We start from the raw sequence: 26418 nt of genomic DNA, 5'->3' as shown, positions 1-26418 counted from the left end.
AAATTCAAATGTTATTTAGTTGATGGAATTAAAATTATCATTATTGTTTGTGTAGATGAATCCTGATCGTAGTTGGATGTATAATAGAAACAATCCTGGTCGAGCGGGTATGATTCCAGAATTTGCAGAAGGTGTCACTAGATTTATAAATCATACAATGACACTTGATGATTTTTTAAATTCAAGATTGATTAGGTGTCCATTTGTTAATTGTGAAAATGTGAGATATCATACAACAGAGACTGTTGCTATGCATCTTATGATGAATGGATTCAAACCAGGGTATACAGTTTGGACTAGCCATGGTGAGGTTGAAAGTTACACTATGTTTAATAACTTTGTTGTCGGTGAAAGTAGTAGATCTACCGAGCATAATTATTTCCAAGGTTCTAGAATGTCAGATATGATTAATGATGCTTTTGGGATGCATTCTGATATTGAACAAGGAGAAAATGTAGAAGAAGCTCCTAATGAAGAAGCAAACATCTTTTATGAACAATTGCGTGATTGTAGTAGTCATTTGTTCAACGGGAGTCAACACTCTAAATTGTCTATTGCAGTTAGATTGTTAAGTATCAAATCTGACAATACTATTTCTCAAGGAGCAATGGACTCTATGATAGAACTTATGAAGGAATTAGTTGATCCCAATGTAGAGATTCCTGATTCTTATTATAAAGTAAATGCATTGGTGTCTAAGTTAGGACTCTCCTCGATAAGAATTGATTGTTGTGAAAAAGGTTGCATGTTATACTATAAGGAGGATGTCAATCTAGAGTCTTGTAAGTTTTGTAGTCACCCTCACTATAAGATTGGTTCTAACGGAAAGAAACTTGCTATTAAGGCGATGCATTATTTACCTCTTATACCAAGATTGAAAAGGTTGTATGCATCAAATAGCTCTACTCCTCATATGAGATGGCACCGTGAAAATAGAAGGCCACCTAGTGTCATGTGTCATCCATCTGACGGAGAGGCTTGGAAACATTTTGATAGAACTTATCCAGATTTTGCTGCTGAACCAAGGAATGTTAGGTTGGATTTGTGTGCGGATGGTTTCACCCCTTTTTCAGTTGCGGCTACACCATATTCTTGTTGGCCTGTGTTTATTACACCGTATAATCTTCCACCTGAGGTGTGTATGACAAGTCCATATATATTTCTGAATTGTGTCATTCCCGGTCCGAGTAATCCAAAAAGCAAGATTGATGTGTACTTACAACCTTTGATTGATGAGTTGAAATTGTTGTGGTCTGAGGGGGTAGAAACATGGGACATTTCTCGTAAACAAAATTTCAACATGCGTGCTACTTTAATGTGGACTATTATTGATTTTCCTGCTTATGGAATGCTATTTGGATGGATGACAGCTAAAAAGTTAGCATGTCCTTACTGTGTGGAAAATACTAAATCATTCACATTAAAACATGGCCGAAAGAATTCATGGTTTGATTGTCATTGTCGGTTCTTGTCACCTGATCATGAGTTTAGGAGAAAGAAATATGCATTTAAAAAGAATAAAACTGAACGAGATGGTCCACCCCCAATATTAACGGGTGATGATATTTGGGAAAGGGTTCAAAATTTTCCAAAGGTAACTGAGGAACCACCGTACAAATTTGATGGGTATGGTGTTGCACATAATTGGACTAAACAGAGTATATTCTGGGAGTTACCTTATTGGAAGGATAATTTGCTTAGACATAATCTTGATGTCATGCATATTGAAAAGAATTATTTTGATAATCTGTTCAACACTGTAATGGATGTAACTGGCAAGACAAAAGATAATGTTAAGGCTAGACTTGACTTACCAGAACATTGTAGACGACCGGAGTTGCATTTACAGGAGTCTGCCAACAACAAGTTACTTAAGCCCAAGGCTAGTTATTCATTCACAATGGAACAGAAGAGAAAAATTTGTGAGTGGGTGGAAAGCTTGAAAATGCCAGATAAATATGCCTCAAATTTGGGAAAGAGGGTTGACATTGAGCGTGGAATATTACTTGGGATGAAAAGTCACGGCTGTCATGTTTTTATGGAACAATTACTTCCGATTGCTTTTTGTGGATTGCCTGAAAACATAAGAAAATCGATGGCAGAAATCAGTTTGTTCTTCAAAGACTTGTGTTCCAGCACATTGAGAGTAGAGAATCTGGTTCGGATGGCCAAAAATATAGTTGTTATTAGTAATAAGTTGGAGAAGATTCTTCCACCTGGGTTCTTTGATGTGATGGAACATCTTCCTATTCACCTTGTTCATGAAGCTCTACTGGGAGGTCCAGTTCAATATAGGTGGATGTATCCTTTTGAGCGGTAAGTAACTATAACACATTTATTCTTACTTCATAAATCGTTAATATATCTTTTGAAATTATATATCTAATATAAAATTTTACAGGAGCATTGACAAGTCTAAAAGGGGTATTAAGAATAAATATAGGGTGGAGGGCTGTATGGCTCAAGTATATCTAGCTAAAGAAAGATCCCATTTTGTTCTTACTACTTTGATGATTATGTGTCGTGTTTGAGAAACAGACCTAATCGACATGATGTTACTGGGAATGATCCTGCAGTACAATCATTATCAATCTTCAACCAACCGGGTAAGGGTTCAAAAAAGCGTACATTGCACAAACTTACCGAAAAGGAGAAAAAATTTGCAGAGCTTCATGTCTTGTTGAATTGTCCAGAAGTCCAACCCTTCTTAGAGTAAGAAAATTAAATATGTAAACAACATATATTCAACTCCAATTTTATTAAGGAAACTAACTGTATTTTCAATGTGATTCTACAGATATTTTGTGAGCCAATATGGTCATGATCAAGTGTTACCATCATTTATAACGTGGTATACTAATTGGGTAAGTGTTGTAATATATACACCTATTAAGAGATTAGTTTACTCTTCTTTCTATTAACATTGCTTTTAATTTACTAATTATATATAGGTCTACAATTCAGAAAATGCCGCCACATTTGATCAATTTTTCAAGGATATTTCTTGGGGACCGATTACAGTTCACACAATGTCCCAATATAACGTAAATGGTTTTAAATTTGCCACATAAAAATACTCAAAGAATAAGAAAACTAATAATAGTGGTGTTTGGGTTAAAGGTGATAATGGAAATCAAAATGAGAATGTTGATTATTTTGGCGTCCTACAGGAGATTGTAGAGTTGGAGTATTCGGGTTGGCCAATCAAAAAAATAGTGCTTTTCCAATGCAAGTGGTTTGATCCAACTTCAAGAGGTACGAGGGAGCTTAAGCAACATAATATCATTGAAGTCAAGCACACTAGGAAGTATGAGGCTTATGATCCTTTTATTATTGCACAAAATGCTAAGCAAGTGTACTATGGTCCTTATCCGTTGTGTAGGGATAAGTCTGATTGGTGGGTTGTAATCAAAACAAAACTGATGGGGCGAGTGGAAGTTGAGAATGAATTGGATGTTGCATATCAAAATGAAATATCAAGTGTTCATCAAGTAGTGGATGCTGAGTTAGAAATGAATTTGGAGCATCCTGATCACATTTTAGAAGAAGTTAATAGAGAAGAGTTAGATATGCCAACAAATATGGAGGAGGATGAGGAGGAAACTTTCGAAGAGAATGAATGGATAGATGAGGAGGAAACTTCCGAAGATGATGCATGTGAATGGATAGATGATGAAGAAACTTACGAAGAGGATGAATAACAATTTGTATGTTTAGTTGGTGGATTTTTAGCTATTGATATTTGAGTATTCTTTATATTTTAGTAGTTTTAATTTTTTTTCGACATTGTGAAAGACTATTTAGTAGTTTTAACGCATCTTGCAAGAACGATTTGTGTCCATCTAGTATTGATATTAAGCTTTAATTTAGGAATAATGTGTTTGTTAAGCATAAGCACCAACGCTAGTTGATCCTATTGATGACAAAATTGATTTTCTTGCAAGATCGATTTGTGTCCATCTAGTGTTGACACTTAGCTCAATTAATGACAAGTAGTTCATGAGTCATGGCAAAGAATCCTTAGAATTGCCGAGTTTGATACATAGAAAATAGTTCCATCTCACAAGTTACAGTTCAATGTAAGCCTCTTACATCGATTTTTAAGTAATGTAGGTAGATATTCTGAAACATGTGAACACACATTCCCTTTATTGATCCTTGAATTTGCAGAAACTAAGTGTTGTGACTGGAAATGGAGAAAAAGAGTTTAGTGACAATATTACCAGCCACTTCTCTGAAATATAACTTGTAAATTGAATAGCATTGCAACAGTTTTCAATAATATTACCAAAGCAATTTGAATGATAGATTTTGGGGAAACTCCTGTCCACCTCAGTCTGCCCATTTTGAGCTGAAAGCAATTCCCAAAGCCAAAAAAGTTAAACATAAGCTAAAGTGAAATGCCCCAGGTGAAAGATAAATAACAATTTGTATGTTTAGTTGGTGGATTTTTAGCTATTCATATTTGAGTATACTTTATATTTTAGTAGTTTTAACGTTTGTTCGACATTGTGAAAGACTATTTGGATTAAGCCTTATGTTATGATAATTTTGTTTGATATATTTGTTCGACATTGTGACATTATTTTGTACTACTTTGTTTTATTCTTTATATTTATTTAATATAGATGATAGATAAAGACAAGGGTAAATCAAAAAAATCTGCTAATCCGAAAAAGAAATTTAAGGCCAATGCTATGAGAAGGCCCACTGGGGTCGTGATATCTGATGAGCCCTCTCGAGTTAATATTTCAAAAAGAGCCTCAGTTTCAACTACTCACTCGACACACCAGTCACATAATGTCTCTACTCATGTGGCTCCACAATTTGGTTATACTATATCTACACCCACTGTGATACCTAGTTCGGGTTACCAAACATTGCAGGGCTATTCACATCTTGGTCGTGGGTCTAACATACCATCAACTAGTTCTAGTCAGTGCAATAGTTTGAATACTAGTAGTGGATCAATTGGACTTTCCAATATTCATATTGAATCCAATGGCTCAGAGCCTAATACTCCCACCACCCAGCACTCAGATGCACATGGTCCTCAGCCAGGCGATAGAGACAATTTTCGGAGACTCGTCATCGAGCCATTAGGATACAAGTATGATTTAATTATGTTTCATCTTTCATTTATCTATTTATATTTTAATTGATTGATTATTTTTTGTTTACTCTACTTCGTCAATGAACTCGTATTTCAGCTTACGTCTGGATGTGGGTATGGCAAAGATTATTTTAAAGTGCATCGAAACTCACTATAATGGTGTGTATCCGAATTGGAGTTCGATTCCACTTAACACCCAAGGGCAGATGTTCAATGAATTTAAGGTAAGCATATATATAAATTAAATTCATATCATATACATTTAAATTCTCTAGTCATTTGAACAATAAATATTTAGTAATTTTTTATTACAGAAAGATTATGTATGGGCTCCAGAACACGAGGATGACGTTCAAGTGAACTTCAAGCTTAAAGCTTCAAAGTTGCTTTCTAGCACATTTTATGATTGTCGAAGAGAAAATAGAATGCCTAAGTTTATGTTTCCGGATCGATTGGCTTTGTTACTGAAACATTGGAGTACTGATGAAAAATTTAAAAAGAGGAGTGAGATTGGGAAGATGGCTCGCGCATCAGAAAAGGGAGGCTCTTTGCACTCTGGTGGAGTTATTAGCCAGGTTACTAGGAAGGAAAGAATGGTATACTTTCTTAATTTAGTAAAATAATTTTTTTCTTTTTTGATAAGTACTTTTTGGAGATTAATGAGATCAAATTCTATATATGTTATTTGCAGGAAAAAGAGTTGGGTAGGCCGATAGCTGTACCAGAGATGTTCAAGGTTACTCACGTCAAGAAGCGTACGAACCTCACAGAAGAAGAAAGATGGATTGAGCCACGTGCTCAAGAGACATATGTAAGAGCTCCATTCAAACTATTTTTTTTCTTTTCCTTGTATATATTACATTCTTATTCGTAGAGTTCTTTGTTTAAATTACAGGATAGGTATATACGAATATCTCAGGAATATCATAGTACTCTACCTCTTGAGAGTCAGGACAGACCATTTACACAAGAAGAAAACGAGAATCTTTGGAAACAGAGTGTTGGTGAACCGATTAGAGGTTCAGTCTACGGCTATCCAGAAAAGGCATATAAGAAGAAGAAGTCTTGGTATTGTGGTTCATCATCCTCAAGTTTTGATGGTGGGGATAGAGAGACAATATCTGCAATGGAGAGTAAGATAGCTTATCTCAATGCCAAGCTTGCTGCTGTAGCCGAAAGAGAGAAGAAGAGAGAAGAAAGAGAGAAGAAGAGAGAGGAGGAGATTGCGGCAGCAAAGGAGGTAGAGAACAAGAGGTATGCAACGCTTCAGGCCCAACTAACTTTTCTTTTTGAATCAGGAAATATTCTTCCTCCATGTCCGGCTAGCAGTGATGGATCTGATCAGGAGGGTGATGAGAATGATAAGTCTGATAAGGAAAGTGAGGGTGATGAGAATGGTAAGTCTGATAAGGAGAGTGAGAGTGATGAGGAGTAGTTGTATCTATTTGACATTTTAGACTTCTATATTTTTGGAATTGTTTAATTTGATCGTATTTTAGTTTATTTTGAAGTTGGATGAAGTTTATTTTGAAATAGTTTAATGTATATGTTGAAAATATTGTGTTGTTTTGGTTGGATGAAGTTTATTTGGCTTTGGGTTGTTTTGGTTGGATGAAGTTTATTTGGCTTTGAGTTGTTTTGGTTGGATGAAGTTTATTTGGCTTTGGGTTGTTTTGGTTGGATGAATTTTATTTGGCTTTGGGTTGTTTTGGTTGGATGAAGTTTATTTGGCTTTGGGTTGTTTTGGTATAAATATGCAGGTGGGCAACTAAAAATTGCAGCAATTTGCTGCCTGTTTTGCAGCAGAAAACCGACCTCCGGAGGTCGGAATTTCAAAAATAAAAAATAAAAATACCGACCTCCGGAGGTCGGAATTTCAACATTACAAAAATAAAAATACCGACCTGCGGAGGTCGGAATTTCAACATTACAAAAATAAAAATACCGACCTCCGGAGGTCGGAATTTCAACATTACAAAAATAAAAATACCGACCTGCGGAGGTCGGAATTTCAACATTACAAAAATAAAAATACCGACCTCCGGAGGTCGGAATTTCAACATTACAAAAATAAAAATACCGACCTACGGAGGTCGGAATTTCAACATTACAAAAATAAAAATACCGACCTCCAGAGGTCAGAATTTCAACATTACAAAAATAAAAATACCGACCTCCAGTCGAAATTTAAAAAAATGAATATTCCGACATAAAATATAAACCGACCTCGAGAGGTCAGTCAATACCGACCTCCAGAGGACGGTATTGAATAGCGACCAAGCTTTTTCCGACCTAAGCTGGGATGTCGGTTTTAGGTCGGTATTTCAGGGAATACCGACCTCCGGAGGTCAGTATTTATAGGTCGGTGTTCACTGTTTTTTTAGTAGTGCCTCCGAACCAAGTTCTTGTTCGACATTTATTTCTTAAGGGTATTTGGGTCTTTTCCTATACAATTAATACCTATAATATGTCGTTTTGGCCTTATTTCTAAGTCCTATTACTACCTTTTAATTCCTAAAACTACCCAAACCCTCTAGTTTCCTCAAAATCTCAATTCTCATCCAAGTTCATCCTCTCCAATTCTCTCTCAAGCTCAAGAAAAAAAAAATAGGTTTTCACGCTTCAAGTTCTTCTCTTTCTCTTGCTTTGCTAGGCTTTGACATCAAGGTATGTCCTTCAACTTTTAAAGATCACTTGTGACCTCGAATCTTTCTTTATTGGTATCAGTTCCACTTTCTTATTGGTTTTTAATGTCATTTGTTCGGTTGTTTATCTCTTGTCTCGTATCTACCAACTTCTCCCAAATCTTCTCAATTGTTTTTCCTTTTGAGGCAGATATTCTTTCTTTTGGTGTATACTGTATATCAAAGTAGCTCAAATAACTGTGAATGCAAAAATAACAAAATTAACGGGGAACAAAAATCAAAATATGTATATTTTTTAAATAGCTTCTTACATATTGAATTAAAAGAAAAAGGTACAGTATTAATTTTGTGGCCATGAACTTACGTTGATGATGAAGCCTAACTCGATCGGTTTATTGCATGCATAATAACACTTCATATTACTTATATAGACACCAATGTCTTAATTTTCCATCGTTTTTCTCTCTATTTTACTCGTGTAAATCAATGTAAATATTACTAAAAATAAAAAGTACCAGATTTTGAGAGAGAAATACCAAATTAAAAAAAAAACGCCTAAGAAAACACTCAAAAAATAGAAAAAATAACTCCAATAAAAGAGATACAAAGAAAAGGAAAATTTGATAAATGAAAAATGAAGGAAATTGGATTGGGTCACCCATGTGGGTCAACCCGGATCCATGTGAAGAGAAATATATATATATATATATATATATATATATATATAAGGGAAGAGAAACAACAATTTGAATAGCTGTATCCCTTTAGAATTATAAAAAGGGTTCTCATAGGAGAAAAAAAAAAATCTTTTCAATGTCTACAATTCCAAAATAATAGATACTTCCTCTGCTTCTTTTCCTTCTTCCTTATCCAATTCCAGTAAAGTTCGTGTGAAGATTCATTGAAGTTTTCTTCTCCAAAAAGTGTTGGAATGAACGACTGTAACAAGTATGATTTTAGACTGTGGCTTTATATGGTATACTTCGTGTTTATATACATGTGATTACATTTTCTGACTAGTGAAACAATATTTAAAGATCCTGCAAAGTAAGTGTTTGATTAGATTCATCATTGGCATCAGAGCCTGCGTTGTTTGTTTTTCCTGGATTTATTTTCGCGAAAATTCTGATTATGTGAATTTTATATTCTGTGATGTTTGCATTTTTTGTCATCGTGTGGTTTTTTCTTAACAGGAAAGATTTATGCATGTTTAGAAGAGACTTAAAGTTTAAGGTTGTTTTGTTTATTCTTCGTAACAAAGGAAAAATAATTTGGCAACTTGAGAAGTTGTTTTCTGAAAAGTGCAAAAGATTTTTTCCGTTGTGGGATTTTTCGTTTTGTTTTAATTCCAAGTAAAACAATGGTATGTCATTTTATATTTTAGTGGAATAAGAATTTTTTTTAAGATAAAAAATATTTGGGTTGTCTGTCTTGCTTGACTTAATAGAGTTCATTATTGCTTAAGCCACATTAATATATACATTTTTTCAATAAAATTTTATTGCCATCAATTTTTATGTATACATGTTTGGATATGTATACTTGGTTAGTCCTATTCATTTTCTGTATGTGTAACAAAAAATCATGATGTTCATAAGGACACCCAAACGACTTTTCACAAAACAACAAAAGGAAATAGTGAAAGCTATGATTGGCAACTTGGTCAATCTTCCACCAGAATTCAATGTACAAGATGATGATCTTATATCTTTTGTGAAATACCTTACGAGAATTAACAAGTTAATTCAAGAAGTTGTTTTCAGTCGGGGATTTATTAAGTGTGAAAGAGAATACATGACTCTACGATCTGCATTGCCCAATGTTTTTCGTTAAGAATTGCTTGACAAATCATGGCATAAAGTGGATCAACACTTATCGGGATCTTACAAGATGTTGATTTTCAAGATCTCGTGGATAAATTCACAGATGTAAAAAGTTCAGAAGACTATGTGCCATTTTTGTGGATTGCCTATAAAGAATTACTATCGGACAAACTTAGTTAAGTCTATATTTTCTATAGGAAAATGTTTATTTCCTAAGGACTTGCATCTAGGTTTTGTTAAATTTATCCCTGTACAAATGAAAAAAATAAATATAAAGTGACTATGTGTATTTAGTTTGTACAATAATTGTTTATATGTGACATGACTTGTATAAATTTATCATTTAATTATTTATGTTAATTATTGTTATTTGATGTTTCTATATCTATTATAGAGTTTATGATTATTTAATCTTGAATTTATGTGATTTAAGATAAGTGGTTCTTAGATTATTGATTTTGTTAGATTTATGACATATTAAAATTCGGATGATGATTGGGAATTTAGTGAACTTTCAAAATCTGAACTTGATGTGAAGTGAATATTGACATAGTTGATTATTTTAAGAATTAATATGTATATGAATTTAGGCTAATATTATGTACGTAGTTGCCTCATTTTACTTTATAATTGTTTAAATTTGTATGTCAACTGCTACAAATATTATTGTTGTTGAGCTTAATAAATGTGATTACTATAAGTCTGTCATGGAAGAGCAAGAAACTCTTGAAGCTCAACAAGTGTCTAAAACACTTCTTGAAAATGGTAATACACTCCAACATGTGAAAGCTTCAAAAAAGCCTACGGTTAATCAACAAGGAGAGAAAAATATTTCTGCTCCTAAGAAAAATAAAAATATGACTAAGCTTAAGTGCAATAATTGTAAGAACGAGGGGCATTTTGCTCGTGATTGTCCTGAGCCTAAAAAGGTATATGATCTGATGAACAATTTACATAGTGATGTAAATGTTTCTTGTTCTGCTTTTTTTACTGAATTACTTTCTATGTGGTTTGAAGATTCAGGAGCCACCGAACATATAACAATGGGAAGAAAAGCTTTCGTAGATTATCGATGAATCCCACGAGGATCTAAATGGGTGTATGTAGGAAATAACTCCAAAGAGGAGGATAAAGGGATTGATGCTTGTAAACTTGAAATACGTGGTAGCCAAACTCTATTTCAACATGATGTACTATTTGCCCCATCAATTCGTCGTAATCTAGTCTCTGTTCGATTAAGTTAGGATTTAATTTTTCCTTCCATGAACATGGTATGGATATATATTTGGCCAAGAAAAAAATATGGAATTGATTATTTTTATGATCGATTTTTTTGTATTGGATGTTGTTTAAAGTTTCAATAATAATGGTATTAGTTTTTCCTTATTTACGTCTTCTAATTGTGTGAATGATGTAAATACATGGCATGCTAGGCTTGGTCATATTGGTCAGCAAAGAATAAATCGTTTAGCTAAAGAAGGTATGCTTGACACATTAGATAATATAGAATTGTCTACTTGTGAATCTTGCCTAACCGGAAAAACTGTGAGAACACCATTTGGGAAAGGCATAAGAGTTGATACTCCATTGCAATTAATTAATTCAGACATTTGTGGTCCAATGAATGTAAGGGCAAGACATGGTGCTATTTACTTCATCACTTTTATTGATGAAGTCTGAAGCTTTAAGTTGCTTCATTAAATTTATGAACTTAGTTAAGAATCAATTGGATAGAAAAATAAAAGCTCTAAAAAAATTATCGAGGAAGAGAGTATTTGTCTAATGAGTTCAAACGATTATGTGAAGAAAAGGAAATTCAAAGATAATTAACTACTCCGTATACTTCACAACAAAATGGTGTTGCGAAACGACGAAATAGAACCTTTTTAGAAATGGTTAGGTCGAAGATGGTATATGCAAAATTGTCAATCACCTATTGGGGTGATGCTTTACTCACTACTGTATTTGTACTTAATCGTGTCTATTGGAATGTATGCGTCCACTTATCAGTCAAGGACCAGGTCCCTTGACTCAGCAAGAACAGTAACTAAACTATGCATCCACTTGTTTTGATGGGACCAGGTCCTCAGCATAGTTACAATAACAAACAATAAAATAAGTGCTGAAAGTAAAGATTGAACAAACAACTTTACGTGGAAACCTCCTTGCTCAAGTGAGTAAAACCACGACCTGTTCTCAATAGGACTTTTCAAACTACTTCCACTAATCTTCTCCAAGCAAAAGTAAAAGCCAATTTACAAAATGAGATTAACCTCCTAATCTCCACACTAAGCAATACCTCCTATCACTTAGCTGAGCCAGAGCAGATACAACAGTGCCTACTATACTAACCCTCACTGATTAATATAGATTTTTCTAAGCAGGTACCACACCGCCCATTAAACCACCACCCTCTAGACGATTTAGATTTTGACTAAGCAACAAGATGTTGCCCACTAAATCACCTAACTCTAGATGACTTGGACTTTTAAAAACCGAAACAAGATCTGAATCCTTTATAGATTAGAATCAGATTTACAATGTAAGCACATGAGACGCAAAGCTCTAAATACAACAAAGACTCCCCTTCACTCTATCAGGTCCCTTTGTTGAGTTGAGCAATGTTCTTCTTTGAAGATGACCTTCTTTTCAAGCTTATGAATTTTTCAGAGAAAATCCAAGTTTAGTTTGCCAAATCTTGAGTTTGTGTATTTTGGAAAGAGATAATATAATGAAAATGAACACAAACTCCTTGGGACATCCCATTGGCTAAGAGTCTGCATTCTCTGTAAGACGTGCACCTGTCACATCAGAAGTGACAGCTTTACAGTTGTACTGTCATCCTTTCACGTATGCAGTCTTGCAGGGACCAGGTCCCTTACAGACTTTTCTTAGTAAGTTTTTGAGAAGACGTGCTGACTCTCTCTCCTTTTGAATGAATGAATTAGTTTGTTGTTTGTCATGTTGACTAAGTCAACCATAAAGAGTTAATACACATTGGACAAACAACCTCGTCCCTTTTGATTGGTGTAGTACTTTTGACAGCTTCACCAACTTCTGACGCGGGCAGCTTTCCAGTTGTACCCCATTATAGATCTGGACGAAAGAACTTTGCATGGGACCAGGTCCCTGCATTTGTGAGACACTGAAGCATACAATCTCATCCGTTCTTCCTATTGGTGTAGGACACTGCACTTTTCACCTACCACCTAACATGACAGCTTTACAGTTGTACTCCATTTGTATCTAGACGAGAGCACTCTGCCAGGGACCAGGTCCCTGCATTTGTGAGGATCATCAAAACACCTAGAATATAACATTTCCCCCCTTTTTGATAATTACACAAAAATATTCCTCACACTAAGTTTATTCATTCATTTCCCTGTCAGCAGTCCCAATAATAAGGATCTGGTTCCTTGTTAGATCGATAAGTTTGTTAAATCATCAAAACTTCATATCAACTTCGAACATAGTGTCCCTTCAAAATCAGTGACAACTACGCCATTTGAGTTATGAACTAAAGAAAACCCTGATTTAGGCATTTTGAAGCCTTGGGGTTGTGGTGCTTTTATTCATAACCCTGCTTCCCAATTTGAAAAATTAGGTCCAAGGGGAAGGAAATGTATTCTTATAAGATACTCTGAACAATCTAAGAATTATATGTTCATAGGTGAATGAAATAGTGGCATTGTAACTGAAGTTGTGTCACATGATGTTACATTCATAAAGAATGATTTTCCTAAGCAGGGCGAGATTGGTTGACTTATCTTTTTATGAACTTACGAACCAGACCGTTTCCGCTGTCGAAGTCCAAATGGATTTGAGTGGGAGTCATTTTAATGATAATGGATCAGTTCCTATTCCCATAGATACACCATCTAAATCAAATCCTATTGATATTGCTGGTCCGAGTAGGAGTAACTTACCAATTTATAAATCAATTTGTCAATCTCAATGAATAGGTCATCCACAAATTCCCCGTTGTCGAATTAAGATCAAAGGGGAAACATTTATAGTTACTCCGGATGATGAAGAGCCAAGAAATATAAATGAGGCTCTTAAAGAAAAATGGTTAAAAACAATAAATGAGGAGATGGATTCAATGAAAGCTAAGCAAGTGTGGAAATTGATTGATCTACCTATAGGCCGAAAAGTTATTTGGAATAAGTGAATTCTCAAAATCAAGCGTAAGGCATATGATAGTTTCAAAAGATCTAAAGCTCGCTTGGTAGCTAAGAGGTAGACACAACAGGAAAAAATTGATTATGAAGAAACTTTTTCACTTGTTGTACGCTTTACTTCAATAAAACTAATTTTTTCTATGCGAAAACTGCATTTCTCAATGGAGAACTAGAAGAAGAAATCTACATGGAACAATCAGTAAGTTTCATGAAAAAAGACGAATAAAATAAAGTATATCGATTTATGGTATTAAACAATCTTCTAGACAATGGTACTTACAATTCTATAATGAGATCATATTGTATGGATTTGTTATGATTCATGAAGACCATTGTGTGTACATCAAAATATTCAAAGATAAGTTTGTGATCTTCTCATTGTATGTAGATGACATACTAATAGTTGCCAATGACATTGGTATTGTAAAAGAAATAAAAGATTGGTTATCATCTACTTTTGAGATGAAAGATATGGGTGAAGCAACATATATTCTTGGAGTACTTAAGATTTCAAGAGATCTTTCTAAGAGATTTTTATCTCTCTCACAAGAACCTTATATTAAGAAAGTTCTTGAACGCTTTAATATGCAAGATTGCAAACTCATAAACACTCTAGGTTCTAAAAGTGAATTTTGAGCTGAATGATGTCCCCTCAAACTCGATATGATAAGGAACAAATGAGAAAATCTCCTTCTGCTAATATAGTCGGAAGTCTTATAGATGCTATGATGTGTACTAGATCATATATTTGTTATGCCGTTGGGTTAGTTAGCAGATATTAATCCGACCCAGGACCGCAGCATTGGAAAGTAGTTAAAAGGATATTGATGTATCTCAAAGGCACAACCGACTATTCCTTATGTTATCAAGGAAATGATCTGCAACTTAGAGACTACACTGATGTTGACTGGGGAGGAGATTTAAATGAGAGAAAATCCACTTCCAGATATGCATTCTTGCTTAATGATGGTGCCACATCATGGAGTAGCAAGAAGCAGTCATATATATCCTTATCTACAATAAAAGTTGAATTCGTAGCACTTTCATCTGTCGTGCAAGAAGCTACTTGGTTTAAACGTTTTCTAGTTTACTTGGGTGTGTATAACAATGTTGTTGAGTCTGTCACAATCAATTGAAATAATCAGGCTGCAATAGCCTACACAAAGAATCCAAAGTACCATGGGAAGATGATACATATGGACATAAAATATAATTTTGTAAGAGACATGGTCGTACAAAAGAAAGTGAACATGAAATACATATCTACACATCAAATGACAACAGATCCCTTAATGAAATACATAGCCTGTAATGCTTATGAGAGACATGTGAAGTCATTAGATTTATGTAGATGTTGATGTATTTATACTTTATTTTTCCCAAGCATGTTCATGTAAATTCACATTATTGAAGTTAATGTTGGTTTATGCCTAATTTTTCACTCTTGTTGGTTTATATACGTACATCATTTTTATGCAGTGTACATAAAATTCCGAGGATAAAAAGTATGTTAAATAGACAAAAAGATTGACCTATTTGCACAGGCAATCACCTTTATTATCTAAGTGACAAGTAGAGATGAGGCAATTATAAACTAATTATTATCATAATTGGTGATGAAAAAGAGCTGAAAGTTTATAATCAGAATGTCATTTGTTAGTTTGTGTTTAATCATATGTGATTAAAATGAGTAAGTTTGTTTCTAATGCCAGATGTGAGTTCTAAAGAATAAAATGATGAGTAGATTTGTGAACTCAGTTTTACATGGGTAGTCTGAAATATAATCATCAAAGTATTTAATTAATAAAAGACATAGGCTCCATGTGAAAGGAGTCAGTACTGCGGTACATGTTTCATACCATGTATGCATATACTGATTCATAGGGAGATACAAGTTTAGTCTCTACTTGCTCTCGTGTGAAGCCCAAAAGTTATTTTCATATTGTACCCTCGTGACTTTAATTAGGCTCTTGAGATTCAATTTGGTGTTTTCTCTCTTAGTATATTGCCAAGAGATCATGTTTGATTTGGTCTAGCGGGACATTTCTAGAAAAGCATATTACGTTGAGATTAAGAGATTCATAAGATGATGAAGATTATTTGATATCATCACATCAATTGTGTTCATTGACGTCCTTTATATTTGTCTATATGAGACAAGTACATAATGATGAACTCAAAAATTAAGAAAAGAGATGATGAGAAATAAGAATGTGATAAATGATCTAAGGTACTACATACTATAATCTACTCTAAGTTTCATTGATCGAGATGTTATATATTCCTGACAGATGTATAGCAACGAAGCTCTCAAAATATGCACTAGCCACACAGTCTAGTCGTAATGTATGAAAGGTACAGAATAGGAGTAAAAGTTGACCCACTATGGTGAGCGGGAGATAAAAGAAATTGGATCGGGTCAACCCAAATCCATGTGAGAAGAAAACAGATATATATAATTATGTATTTCAGAAGAGGCACACCTATTTGAATAAATGCTATGCTATTGATTGGACCTTTTGTTCTCATTTTGTTTGAAGTGGGCCAAATAGAGAATGAAATGCATAAAAAAAAATAGGGAAAGGAAGGCTGTCTCCCATATCATTCAATAATAACGATCCACTACTTGCCTTGTCGATGCACACGGAGGCGATTGCGATTGGCCGCCCAAAAGAATGTGAATAGTCGTGCCCCTTCATAATTATAAAAAGGGTTCTCAAAGGAGAAATAAAAAAAACTCTTCATTCTCTACAATTCCAAAAAGAACAAACACTTCTTCTGCTTCTTCTCCTTCTTCCTTCTCCAATTCTATTAAAGTTAGTGTGAATATACTTTGAAGGTTTCTTCTCCAAAAAGTGATGGAACGAACAACTGTAACATATACGATTTTAGACTATGACTTTATTTGGTGTACTTCCTATTTATATGCATGTGATTGCATTTTCTGACTAGTGAAACAACACACTCAATGATCCTGCAAACTAAGTCTCCTACAAATGTTCACAGGAGAAATAAAAAAAACTCTTCATTCTCTACAGTTCCAAAAAGAACAAACACTTCTTCTGCTTCTTCTCCTTCTTCCTTCTCCAATTCATTAAAGTTAGTGTGAATATACTTTGAAGGTTTCTTCTCCAAAAAGTGATGGAACAAACGACTGTAACATATACGATTTTAGATTATGGCTTTATTTGGTGTACTTCCTGTTTATATGCATGTGATTGCACTTTCTGACTAGTGAAACAACACACTCAATGATCCTGCAAACTAAGTCTCCTACAAATGTTTTCTTAAAATATATATATTTTTAAAATAAAACCTTTCAAGACAATTTACTTGGGTTTTGGGAAGGAAAGTTTTTTTAAAACGTTGATATTATGTTATAAGTCATGAAAAAAAAAGTCTCACATTTCTATTCCCTTATTTCATGGCAACCTTTCTTTTGATTTTTATTCTAAGTTCTAACAATTAATTTTTGGGAAAATGCATAAGTACCCCCCCAGCCTATGCCTGAAATCCCAGAGACACACCTAACCTTTACTAAGGTCCTATTACCCCCCCGAACTTATTTTATATGTAATATTCTACCCCTTTTTGGCCTACGTGGCACTGTCTTGTGGGCCCAGCGCATGTTGACATTTTTTTCGAGGATAATGCCACGTAGGTCAAAAAGGGGTAGAATATTATGGATAAATTAAGTTCGGGGGGGTAATAGGACCTTAGTAAAGGTTAGGTGTGTCTCTGGGATTTCGGGNTAGGTGAACATATATTTGAAAACCAAAAGTATTGTTAGGAAAACTATACAAGAAAAGTTTTAGTTAGATTCATTATTATATTTTGAATCATAAATAAAATAACTACAAAAACTACTTGCATTGACCATTTCATCAACCCTCGTGTCAACTCTACGGTTCAAGACTGATTGCTCTACATCAATACAAATAAAGCAACTGCCATACTTATATTTGAACATGAAAACAGGGTGTTCCACAAGTTTTTCAATATAAGAATTTGACCCTCCAACAATAATTGCAACACATTGAGTCTTCAAAAAATTTTCTGTGTAGACGATGGACTTCAGACAGAAATCTTCAGCCGTGAAGTTGGAATCTAGCTCAATTTCACCCAAAACTTTGTGAAACAAAATAACTGTCAATTAATATTCACATTAAAATAAAGGAATCACAAAAGAATATCTTTTTGAAATATGTATACCTAGCAAATAGTGTCGTACACCTTGTTTTTCAGCGTGTGTGATATTGTTGGTCACGATTTCAAGTCCCTTAAATACCTGCATTTTGTCCGAGTTGATTATTTCTCCTCGAAAATTGGTAGCAAGGTCAACAGAGAGACGAAATTTTCCCGTTCCTGTTGCTCCCATTATGAACACCACTTTCTTCTTCTTGTTGTTGTTGATGAAATTATTTATTTTACCTACACATGAAATAAAATTATAATAATAATTTGTTTAAAATAGTAAATAATCTCATGAAAACCACTCATGCATACACTCATACATTAAAAAATCTTATAAATATAAAGTTAATAAGTAGAAACCTTGCTTCAAATGTAACAAACTATGTAAAATAATATATTTTTCTTGATGGTGGTTATTAAAGAGATTGCATTGAGCATTTATAGTAAAATGTATTTGTGGACTTATTAATTATCATATCATATTCAGAAATACTAATATCTTTTAGGATAAGATCAATGACTTTTGCAAAATGCATAGATATGCCATCTGGAATTTTGGTAATGATAAGTAAATAATTTTAGGGAAAATGCATAAGTACCCCCCCAGCCTATGCCTGAAGTCCCAGAGACACACCTAACCTTTACTAAGGTCCTATTACCCCCCCGAACTTATTTTATATGTAATATTCTACCCCTTTTTGGCCTACGTGGCACTGTCTTGTGGGCCCAGCGCATGTTGACATTTTTTTCGAGGATAATGCCACGTAGGTCAAAAAGGGGTAGAATATTATGGATAAATTAAGTTCGGGGGGGTAATAGGACCTTAGTAAAGGTTAGGTGTGTCTCTGGGATTTCGGGCATAGGCTGGGGGGGTACTTATGCATTTTCCCTTAATTTTTTAAAATTATATTTCCAAGTGTTTTCCTAGCATGATGCTTTTCAATCGTATATATTTTTCTATCTATCATATGGTAATTTGCGTTTTTAGTAATATTTTCAATTGACCCATTAAAGTAAAGAAAAGTAAAAAAAAAAAAAAAAAATTGAAAAGTGACATCTATATAAACAAATAGAGAATATGCAAAAAAATATATGAAGTGTCCTCTTTCACAAAGTAAAGCGTAAGTTGCTTTGCAATTAATAATGTTGATTTTCTTTGTGTTTATTTAATTTTTTGTTTATATGAAGGTTGGAGAGGTTTATAGTACATTCATGCATAGACAAAATCAATATATTTTGACATAAGAAAAGTAAAATAATTGTTAATGTACGTATTTTGATTTAGTTTTGAATTAATCTATTTAATTATGTTACATATTGCAGTTTGACATATAATATCAAAAGCTAGGAAAAGATGTCTTCGTCAAGAAACAACAATGAGGAGTTGAAGATGAAGAATAAGAGGTGAGAGAACATATACGAAAGCAAACAAGCTACGTTAAACAACTTGATCAGATACAAGAGAATCATGGATATGATTCAAGGAGAGTTGATGCCTCATATCACTAAACTCGTCTACTTATTTGTCTACTTAAACTCGTCTTAATCTAACATTTAAAACAAATTTGAAAATAAATTTAATCACTAAGATTTGAATGATTAAGATTAAGATCCTCATTAAGTGCAAATAAATGAGGCCTTTGTGACTATGGATTTTACTTTTAGCGGCAATATTTATTGTTGTAAAAACTTTTAACGGCAATCAAGTTAATGTCCTTGCATCCAAATAGCTAAAGCTTCAGCTACATTTATATAGAGTGTTGGTTAAAAATACTCATATTACATAATTGTCGCAAAATCCTTTTTGTTGTAGTGAGACTACAAGGCAGAGGATTTGAACCCTCACTAACAAGGTGAAAGTTCAGAACTCGCATATTTATTGTCACTAAAAGCTATTTTTATTATAGTGAGTGTCGTTCCATGCTCTCAAAATTTTACGAGGATAAAAACACCCAATTACAACCCTATACTAGACATTAGCCATTTAGTTAAAGAAGTAATGCAAACATCTTAAATAGGTCATTAAATAAATACAAAATACTATTAACAATAGTAACTAACTATAAATCATAATCTAAAATTGTCTTTAATAAATTGGTAGAAAAATCACTTACAATTAATACTAAATAACTACCAAAAACTTCCAAATCAAATGGACAAAAGAAAGATCCATTTCAGACAAAAATAAACCTAATTAAGAAAAACAAAAACAAAAAAAAACTATATGAAACCTTGCAGTGTTATGTCTAAACCATGGGTAGAAGAAACAATGTAAATAACATGTTGAGTGAATAAGCAGTAGTGCTTGCAGAAGAGTAAGGTTTCTTAGTTTGATTTGTAGGAAAATGATCGGGATAACGATTATTCATCGTCGTAGGAGGAGGAGGAGGAGTTGTTGTTGTTGTAGTTGGACTAACTTTGATGTGTATTTTGAGTCCAGATGCACAATGACCAGGAATACCACATATGAAGAAGTAGTCTCCATCAGGAGTGTCGAGGGTGATTGAATCACTGCCAGAGTTGAAGGTGGCAAGTGGATTACTAGATATGCATGAGTTGTAGTCGTTGATGTCAACTTGCATCACATTGTGTAATTGTGGATCGTAATTGAAAACTGCATAAAAAGATCTATCAGAGTTTGACATAACTCAATAATTTACTCGATATGTCTAAGTAATCCAATTTTAGATTTAATTTTAACATTTATAAAGTTAAAATTGTAACTTTGCATCTCAATCTATACATATGAATTAATAAATGTGTTGGCGTTTAAAATTTTTGTTATACAATTCAACAATGTAAACATTTTTGTAGTTGCAAAAAAAAAAACAAAGCTCAATGAGAAACTAGTTTGATTTATGTGTGTCTTCATTGACAATGTACATGAAACATTGATCGATTGCCCTACTAAAAAACATTAGCTAGGAATTTCGTCATTGGTCCGTTGCTAACAAAAAACATGTCATTATTTTATTGTTTAGCTACAAAATTTGTTCGTCGTTAAATCCAAATTTTTTAAGTAGATGTTTTATTTGACTACCTTCTACTTTAACATTTTATTAAAACTCACTTAGATGTTTAAAGTTTTACATACTTTTAGTACTACATATAATCCAATTTCAAGATGATGACTAAGATATCTTACCTAGGGTATCACCAGCTTGAAATTGCTTGAAAAAAGCCCATTCATTGTAATTGTAGTTGAATGTCCACCCTGCAAGATCACCAACTTGATACACAGTAGCCATAGCGGATCCCGAAGCAGCCATCATCACCACCAACACGACCAACATTGTTTTTCCGAAGAAAGTCATAGATATACACTTTAACACTAACCAAGTATTAAGACGTCTTGAGTTTGAATTGATTTGAACAATGAGTCTATGAGGTTCTCAAGGGATGCTTTTATAGGAGTAGTTAATTGCCTTTTATAGAATTTAAGGAAACATAAATAGTACTTTTGGACATATAATTTCCAAGTACTTTTGAAGTTCGAAAAAAAACAAAAAAAACTTGCCATTCTTGGGTTTTTTTAAAATTCACGGAGTTTTTTTTCCTTTTTTCTTTATTAGTACGTCAAATCAAAGTTTCAAAATGTTGAAAATTTCCTTTTTACTAAATTATCGTAGTTGACCAAAAAAAATTTCAAGAGTTTAAATAGCCAAGAGGCCCCAAGTACGACAAACTTTATTAATTGGAAATAATTTTGGACAATTATTTCCCATACAAGTAATTTATGCCATTATTTCCTTTGTATTAAATTTCCATAAGTTTTTTAAAAAAAATTCCAAATAATATAATCTACTTAATTCCTAGTAAAATAGTTTTTTTTATGTGATGTTTATGTACTTATTACACACAATGTCCTTTCTAGCGTATTAATTTCCATAGATTGAAAAAAAGAAAAGAAAAAAAAAATATAATCGATTTTCAGACAATTATTTAAACGAGTCATTGCAATTATTAACAATATTATTAGTATTTACAAAATTCTCTCAAAAATGGGTTTCACAAAAATAACAATAATATTTCTCTCTTTTATTACAATTATGGTTGCTTCCACAACAGCGGTTGTTTATGAAGTTGGTGATTCTCAAGGTTGGATTATAGGCAATATTGACTATAGCCAATGGGCGTCTACAAAGAATTTTCATGTTAATGACATCTTAGGTACGCAAAAATATCTTCTATTTTTTTATGTTTTAAATATCTTTATAACGATATTATTTTGTCAGAATATTTTTTAATTGTTATCGAGAATATATAATATAGCGTGATTGTTATAAGGAAAATAAGGACTTGATGTACGACGACTTATGTCCCTTGTTTTATGCTGACTATAATCCTCCAAGTAAATTGCTCAATGCAACTATATTCATAACTTGTTTTGATTAAGTACGTTTCTAAAATTCAATAGCCTTCATCTTATATCTGATAAAATAAATATGTATTAGGTATATATTTAAAATGGTGAGAGTAAAAATATTATATATCGTGTCAGAGGCGTATCCAGGATTTTGAGATGATGGGTGTACTGTTATAAAAAGGTCGATCTATGATATAAATTTGATCAATTCAACATTTAGGTTTTTACTATTCAAAACTGTTAAAATTTTAAAATTATAGGTCTAAAATTAATTCTTATATATATATATATACACACCAATTACCACTTAGAAAAGTGTTATCTAATTTTAGAAAGAATAATAAAACAAGATAAATATAAAATTCAAATTTCTAACCTCTCTCAGAGAGGTGCACCCAGTCATAATCGTATTATGTGATACTTCAAGTGTGGGTTCACACATCTATATTTTAATATTTTTAAAAAATATAATACTACTATTTATAATTTGGGGAGGGGACCATGGGTTCACGTGAACCCGGTGACCCCTTAGATACGCCTCTGTATCATGTGAGTTTGAATTTTATCTGATTTGGTTGGAGTTGTATTGATTCGCTCTATATCAGTGTATTCATTTGCTTTGTATCATCAATTCATGCTTTATATCATAGAGAACAACTACAAAGCGACACTGAACCATTACTATGTTTGATAATTAGCCAAGTTATTGCTATAATTGATAATTAGGATTCAAAATTACCGATATATTTTTTTTAAAATACTATTTTTTTTATATATAAACTTTTGCACTTATGAATGATTCTCTATTTTATAAGAGATGCTAATTGTTTCCATCATTACTAAATATAGAAAGAAGCACCCACTTCTAGACAAACTAAAAAGGAAAGTAAGAGACTCGAGGGGATAGAGGGAGTAACAAAGAAATAAAGATAATTTATATTGAATTAGACACAAACTTTAATTGCATAGAGAATTTAGTGGGTGTTTAACCATGTTTCATTACGATTTTTGAAAAAATAAAATAGCTTTCATTTTTAAAGTGAAATGATATTTGAAAATTGAAGTCATAAATACAAATTAGAGTTGGTTTGTCCTATTCAGAGTAAAAAAAAAAGTATACCTTTTTGATATTTTTCAAATTCTTAAAAATTTTAAAATTTTATGGTCAAACGTGTTTTCTGATGTTCATCTAGTCACCAAACACCTTAAAATTTTCTATGGACTAATTGAGGTGTGTTCATTCAATGTGCAGTTTTCAACTACAACAACAAGTACCACAATGTGATGCAAGTGAGTAAGCAAGAATATGAATCATGCACAATTACAAATCCAATTGCCACATTCAACACTGGCAAAGACTCTATTACTCTTCAAGCCTATGGTGATTATTACTATGTTTGTGGAATTCCTGGCCATTGCCAAATCGGTCAGAAATTTCATATAAATATTGTTGGAACAAGTTCACAAGGAAGTGCAAGTGTTGTTGCATCACTCCTTTGTTTCATGTTGTTGATCACCATCATTGCCATTCTTGAATTTTGCTTCTTTTTGACATTTTAGATTTTAGGTATTTGTTTCATTGTTTAGTTCGCCATATAGTTTTTGTTTTTCCTCTCTACCTTGACACCATTATAAATAGCATATATAGTTGGTGACTATGATAATTTGTTTGACTTACATTTTTGTGGCAAATTAAAAGAAAAATTTATTGTTATTAAATATCTCTGTAGTGATTTAGCAGATGATTTAATGCCTCTATGGGAATCGTAAGAGAATTCCTCACCTCTTTCTCTCATTGATCACACGCTCCTGGAAATATATGTTATATGTCTTTCAATTGGATTCCAATTACTCGAATGTGTTTCAAGTTTCAAAAATTGGTCTTATCTTTGATTTGAGAAAAAAACATTTTCTCTTGATAGAGTGTAGTTGTCATATAAAATAGGGCGTTGAAAATCATTTTATCTCCCGATAAATCAAAAGAAAATCAAGTTGTTAAGAGAAGCAGATATCTATGAAGGAGAATATCCCCTTAAGCATATGACGAGTTACAAATTAATATTGGATTTTTTTTTGTTTTTCATTCGGTGTTCGGTGCCCTGACTAAGTCTGGATTGCGCACTGTAGGGTCATTCGGGGGTGCCACTCCAACAAGATTTTCTTCATATTCAGGGCTCGAATCTGAAACCTCTGATTAAGGGTGGAACAGTCCCATCACTGCAACACAATCTATATTGGTCAAATAAATATTAGATTCATATCCTTTCAAATTGGAATTAAATTTCATGCGTGAGTTTCCTTGCACTAATATTTTACCATGGTAAGTGATGAAAATGCATACGCGCACAAAACATAAAAATACAAAATAAGTAATCTAAGAGTTAAAGTATCAATACAAATGTGACGTTACAAGTATTAATGTAGAGTTAATATCATTATATTACTATAGTGTAAGTTAATCTTCCCATTCTATTAATTAGAATACACCTCTTAGGTTGAGTCTAACTCTTTTTAGGAGAGGTAATATGAACTATACTTCTCTCAAATCAAAAACTTTATAAAGGGACTGATAACACACTACTAAAAAAATGGGTCAAAATAGACGAAAATGGTCAATTTTAAAGGAGATAGAGAGGGACAACTGTAACGACCGGGTTCCTTTGCTATAGAAAAGCCAACGGGGAAAAATTTTGGGTCGAAAACTTTTTTGTAGTAACTTGAAATTTTCCAACCTAGTCCAGTTTTGGACGAAATCGGAGTCATTGAGGTGTAGCGAAATCTGGTAGCAATCGGGTGATTTAATTATGATTTTGATTACATGAGTAGTTAGATAAGTCGTTAAGGAATCCGTACAACTTTACGAAATTGAATTCGGGCGAGTAAAACTCCCGAAAACAATCTTAGTGTAAAGGAGATTTTCTGAGTGTCGTTGGTTAGAGGTGTGTTGTGAAATGAGGGTCTTGGAATTATTAAAATAGTTCACTGTTTCGTGCAAGCCGCTTTGGCGCTGGGTTTTGTCGCTCTGGAGGGGCCGCCGTAGCGAGGTGAGGGCCGATGTGGTGGGCCAGACGCGACTTAAAGTCGTGAATAAACCCCTAAACGAATTTATTATGCACTTTTCAATTTTTAGAGATAAGGAACGAACCCCAGGCGACTATTGACAGTTTTCCACCATTCTTGAGGTTAAAGGTAAATTTTTCACTCCCGAATCTATTTTCGATTCGTAGAACGTATTAGAATGCATAATTATCGATGGATGATGGTTTTGATCTAGATTATATGGTGGAAACAGCCCTATTTTGGATACTTGGGATCATGGGTGTGATCTAGGCTTCATAGAATTGATAGCAATTCGGGTAATTAGTGATTGTTTATTGATTCCCGTATTATATTGATTGTTTCAAGCTTGTTTCGAGGTAGGTGATGATTGTGATTCTATGATTGTGTGATGTATGTTTGTTCTTGCTTCATTATGAAACATGTATGTATATGAATGTTGCATTATTGATCACACTTGTTGTAAATGAGATAGATGAATGATGGTTACCATGAAATCATTGTCACACCGCTTCTCTTTTTTACAATAGTTAAGGATATGACCTTTTTTTTTTTTGAGTCGCCACTTGAAATTGAGTTTTTTAGGTGTTTCAAGTCACTTGGTAATTCCTAATTTAAAAGAGCAAAAAAAACTTTTTATTTTTAGTCTACGAAAATAGAGATTGGGTAAGGAATTCTATTGACTAAAGGGAAGGTGTGAGGCACCCCCCGAGTCCCGTGGCTCTAGCACGGTCGCTTTATTAACTCATATTTGGCTAAAATAATTTTTGGATAAAAAAGTAAATTTGTGTTAGTTATTAAATTTTATTATTTTAAAATAATTGGCCTTGGAGCGTAACCGCACACAAGACCACTTTTTAGAAAAAATACACACCAAGGATTGCAACCTAACACACGGTGGTATCTAATTTTATTTTTTTTAAAAAAACTGATAATTAATGACTCAAAATTTATTTAATAATGAGAGAAAAAAAATTAATAAAAAAGGGAACTTGTTGCAACATATAGACATGAAAAATATTCTTCTTTTTTTTCAAAT

At 33.2% G+C, this 26418-nt stretch overlaps 5 protein-coding genes across 5 annotated transcripts in view; 3 read left to right on the top strand and 2 right to left on the bottom strand.

Annotated features, from left to right (window-relative positions):
* LOC125857530 (uncharacterized) overlaps window positions 1-3701 on the top strand; it is an 8883-nt gene extending 5182 nt beyond the window's left edge. The window contains exons 2-6 of the mRNA XM_049537136.1: window positions 56-2316; window positions 2539-2712; window positions 2798-2864; window positions 2952-3044; window positions 3171-3701. Of these exons, the coding sequence (XP_049393093.1) occupies window positions 56-2316; window positions 2539-2712; window positions 2798-2864; window positions 2952-3044; window positions 3171-3701 (3126 nt within the window). The remainder of the gene's footprint in view (window positions 1-55; window positions 2317-2538; window positions 2713-2797; window positions 2865-2951; window positions 3045-3170) is intronic.
* Window positions 3702-4628: 927 nt separating this feature from the next.
* On the top strand, window positions 4629-6548 carry LOC125857519 (uncharacterized). Its single transcript, XM_049537128.1, has 5 exons — window positions 4629-5110; window positions 5211-5337; window positions 5428-5709; window positions 5805-5924; window positions 6009-6548. Exons 1-5 carry the CDS (start codon window positions 4629-4631, stop codon window positions 6546-6548), a joined length of 1551 nt encoding a protein of 516 aa, XP_049393085.1.
* A 5409-nt stretch (window positions 6549-11957) lies between these two features.
* On the bottom strand, window positions 11958-18140 carry LOC125857510 (uncharacterized). Its single transcript, XM_049537117.1, has 6 exons — window positions 17975-18140; window positions 17719-17908; window positions 12809-12860; window positions 12618-12710; window positions 12331-12382; window positions 11958-12088 (listed from the first exon to the last, which is right to left on the bottom strand). Exons 1-6 carry the CDS (start codon window positions 18138-18140, stop codon window positions 11958-11960), a joined length of 684 nt encoding a protein of 227 aa, XP_049393074.1.
* A 2062-nt stretch (window positions 18141-20202) lies between these two features.
* On the bottom strand, window positions 20203-21270 carry LOC125857500 (mavicyanin-like). Its single transcript, XM_049537105.1, has 2 exons — window positions 21102-21270; window positions 20203-20570 (listed from the first exon to the last, which is right to left on the bottom strand). Exons 1-2 carry the CDS (start codon window positions 21268-21270, stop codon window positions 20203-20205), a joined length of 537 nt encoding a protein of 178 aa, XP_049393062.1.
* A 735-nt stretch (window positions 21271-22005) lies between these two features.
* LOC125857490 (mavicyanin-like) lies at window positions 22006-23882 on the top strand. Its single transcript, XM_049537096.1, has 2 exons — window positions 22006-22126; window positions 23575-23882. Exons 1-2 carry the CDS (start codon window positions 22006-22008, stop codon window positions 23880-23882), a joined length of 429 nt encoding a protein of 142 aa, XP_049393053.1.
* Window positions 23883-26418: the final 2536 nt, after the last annotated feature.

The sequence above is a fragment of the Solanum stenotomum genome, chromosome 1 (genome assembly GCF_019186545.1).
Source record: "Solanum stenotomum isolate F172 chromosome 1, ASM1918654v1, whole genome shotgun sequence".
In the NCBI taxonomy this organism is placed as follows: domain Eukaryota; kingdom Viridiplantae; phylum Streptophyta; class Magnoliopsida; order Solanales; family Solanaceae; genus Solanum; species Solanum stenotomum.
The sequence above is the reverse complement of the archived record's forward strand: the minus strand, read 5'-3'. Positions and strand labels throughout refer to the sequence as shown.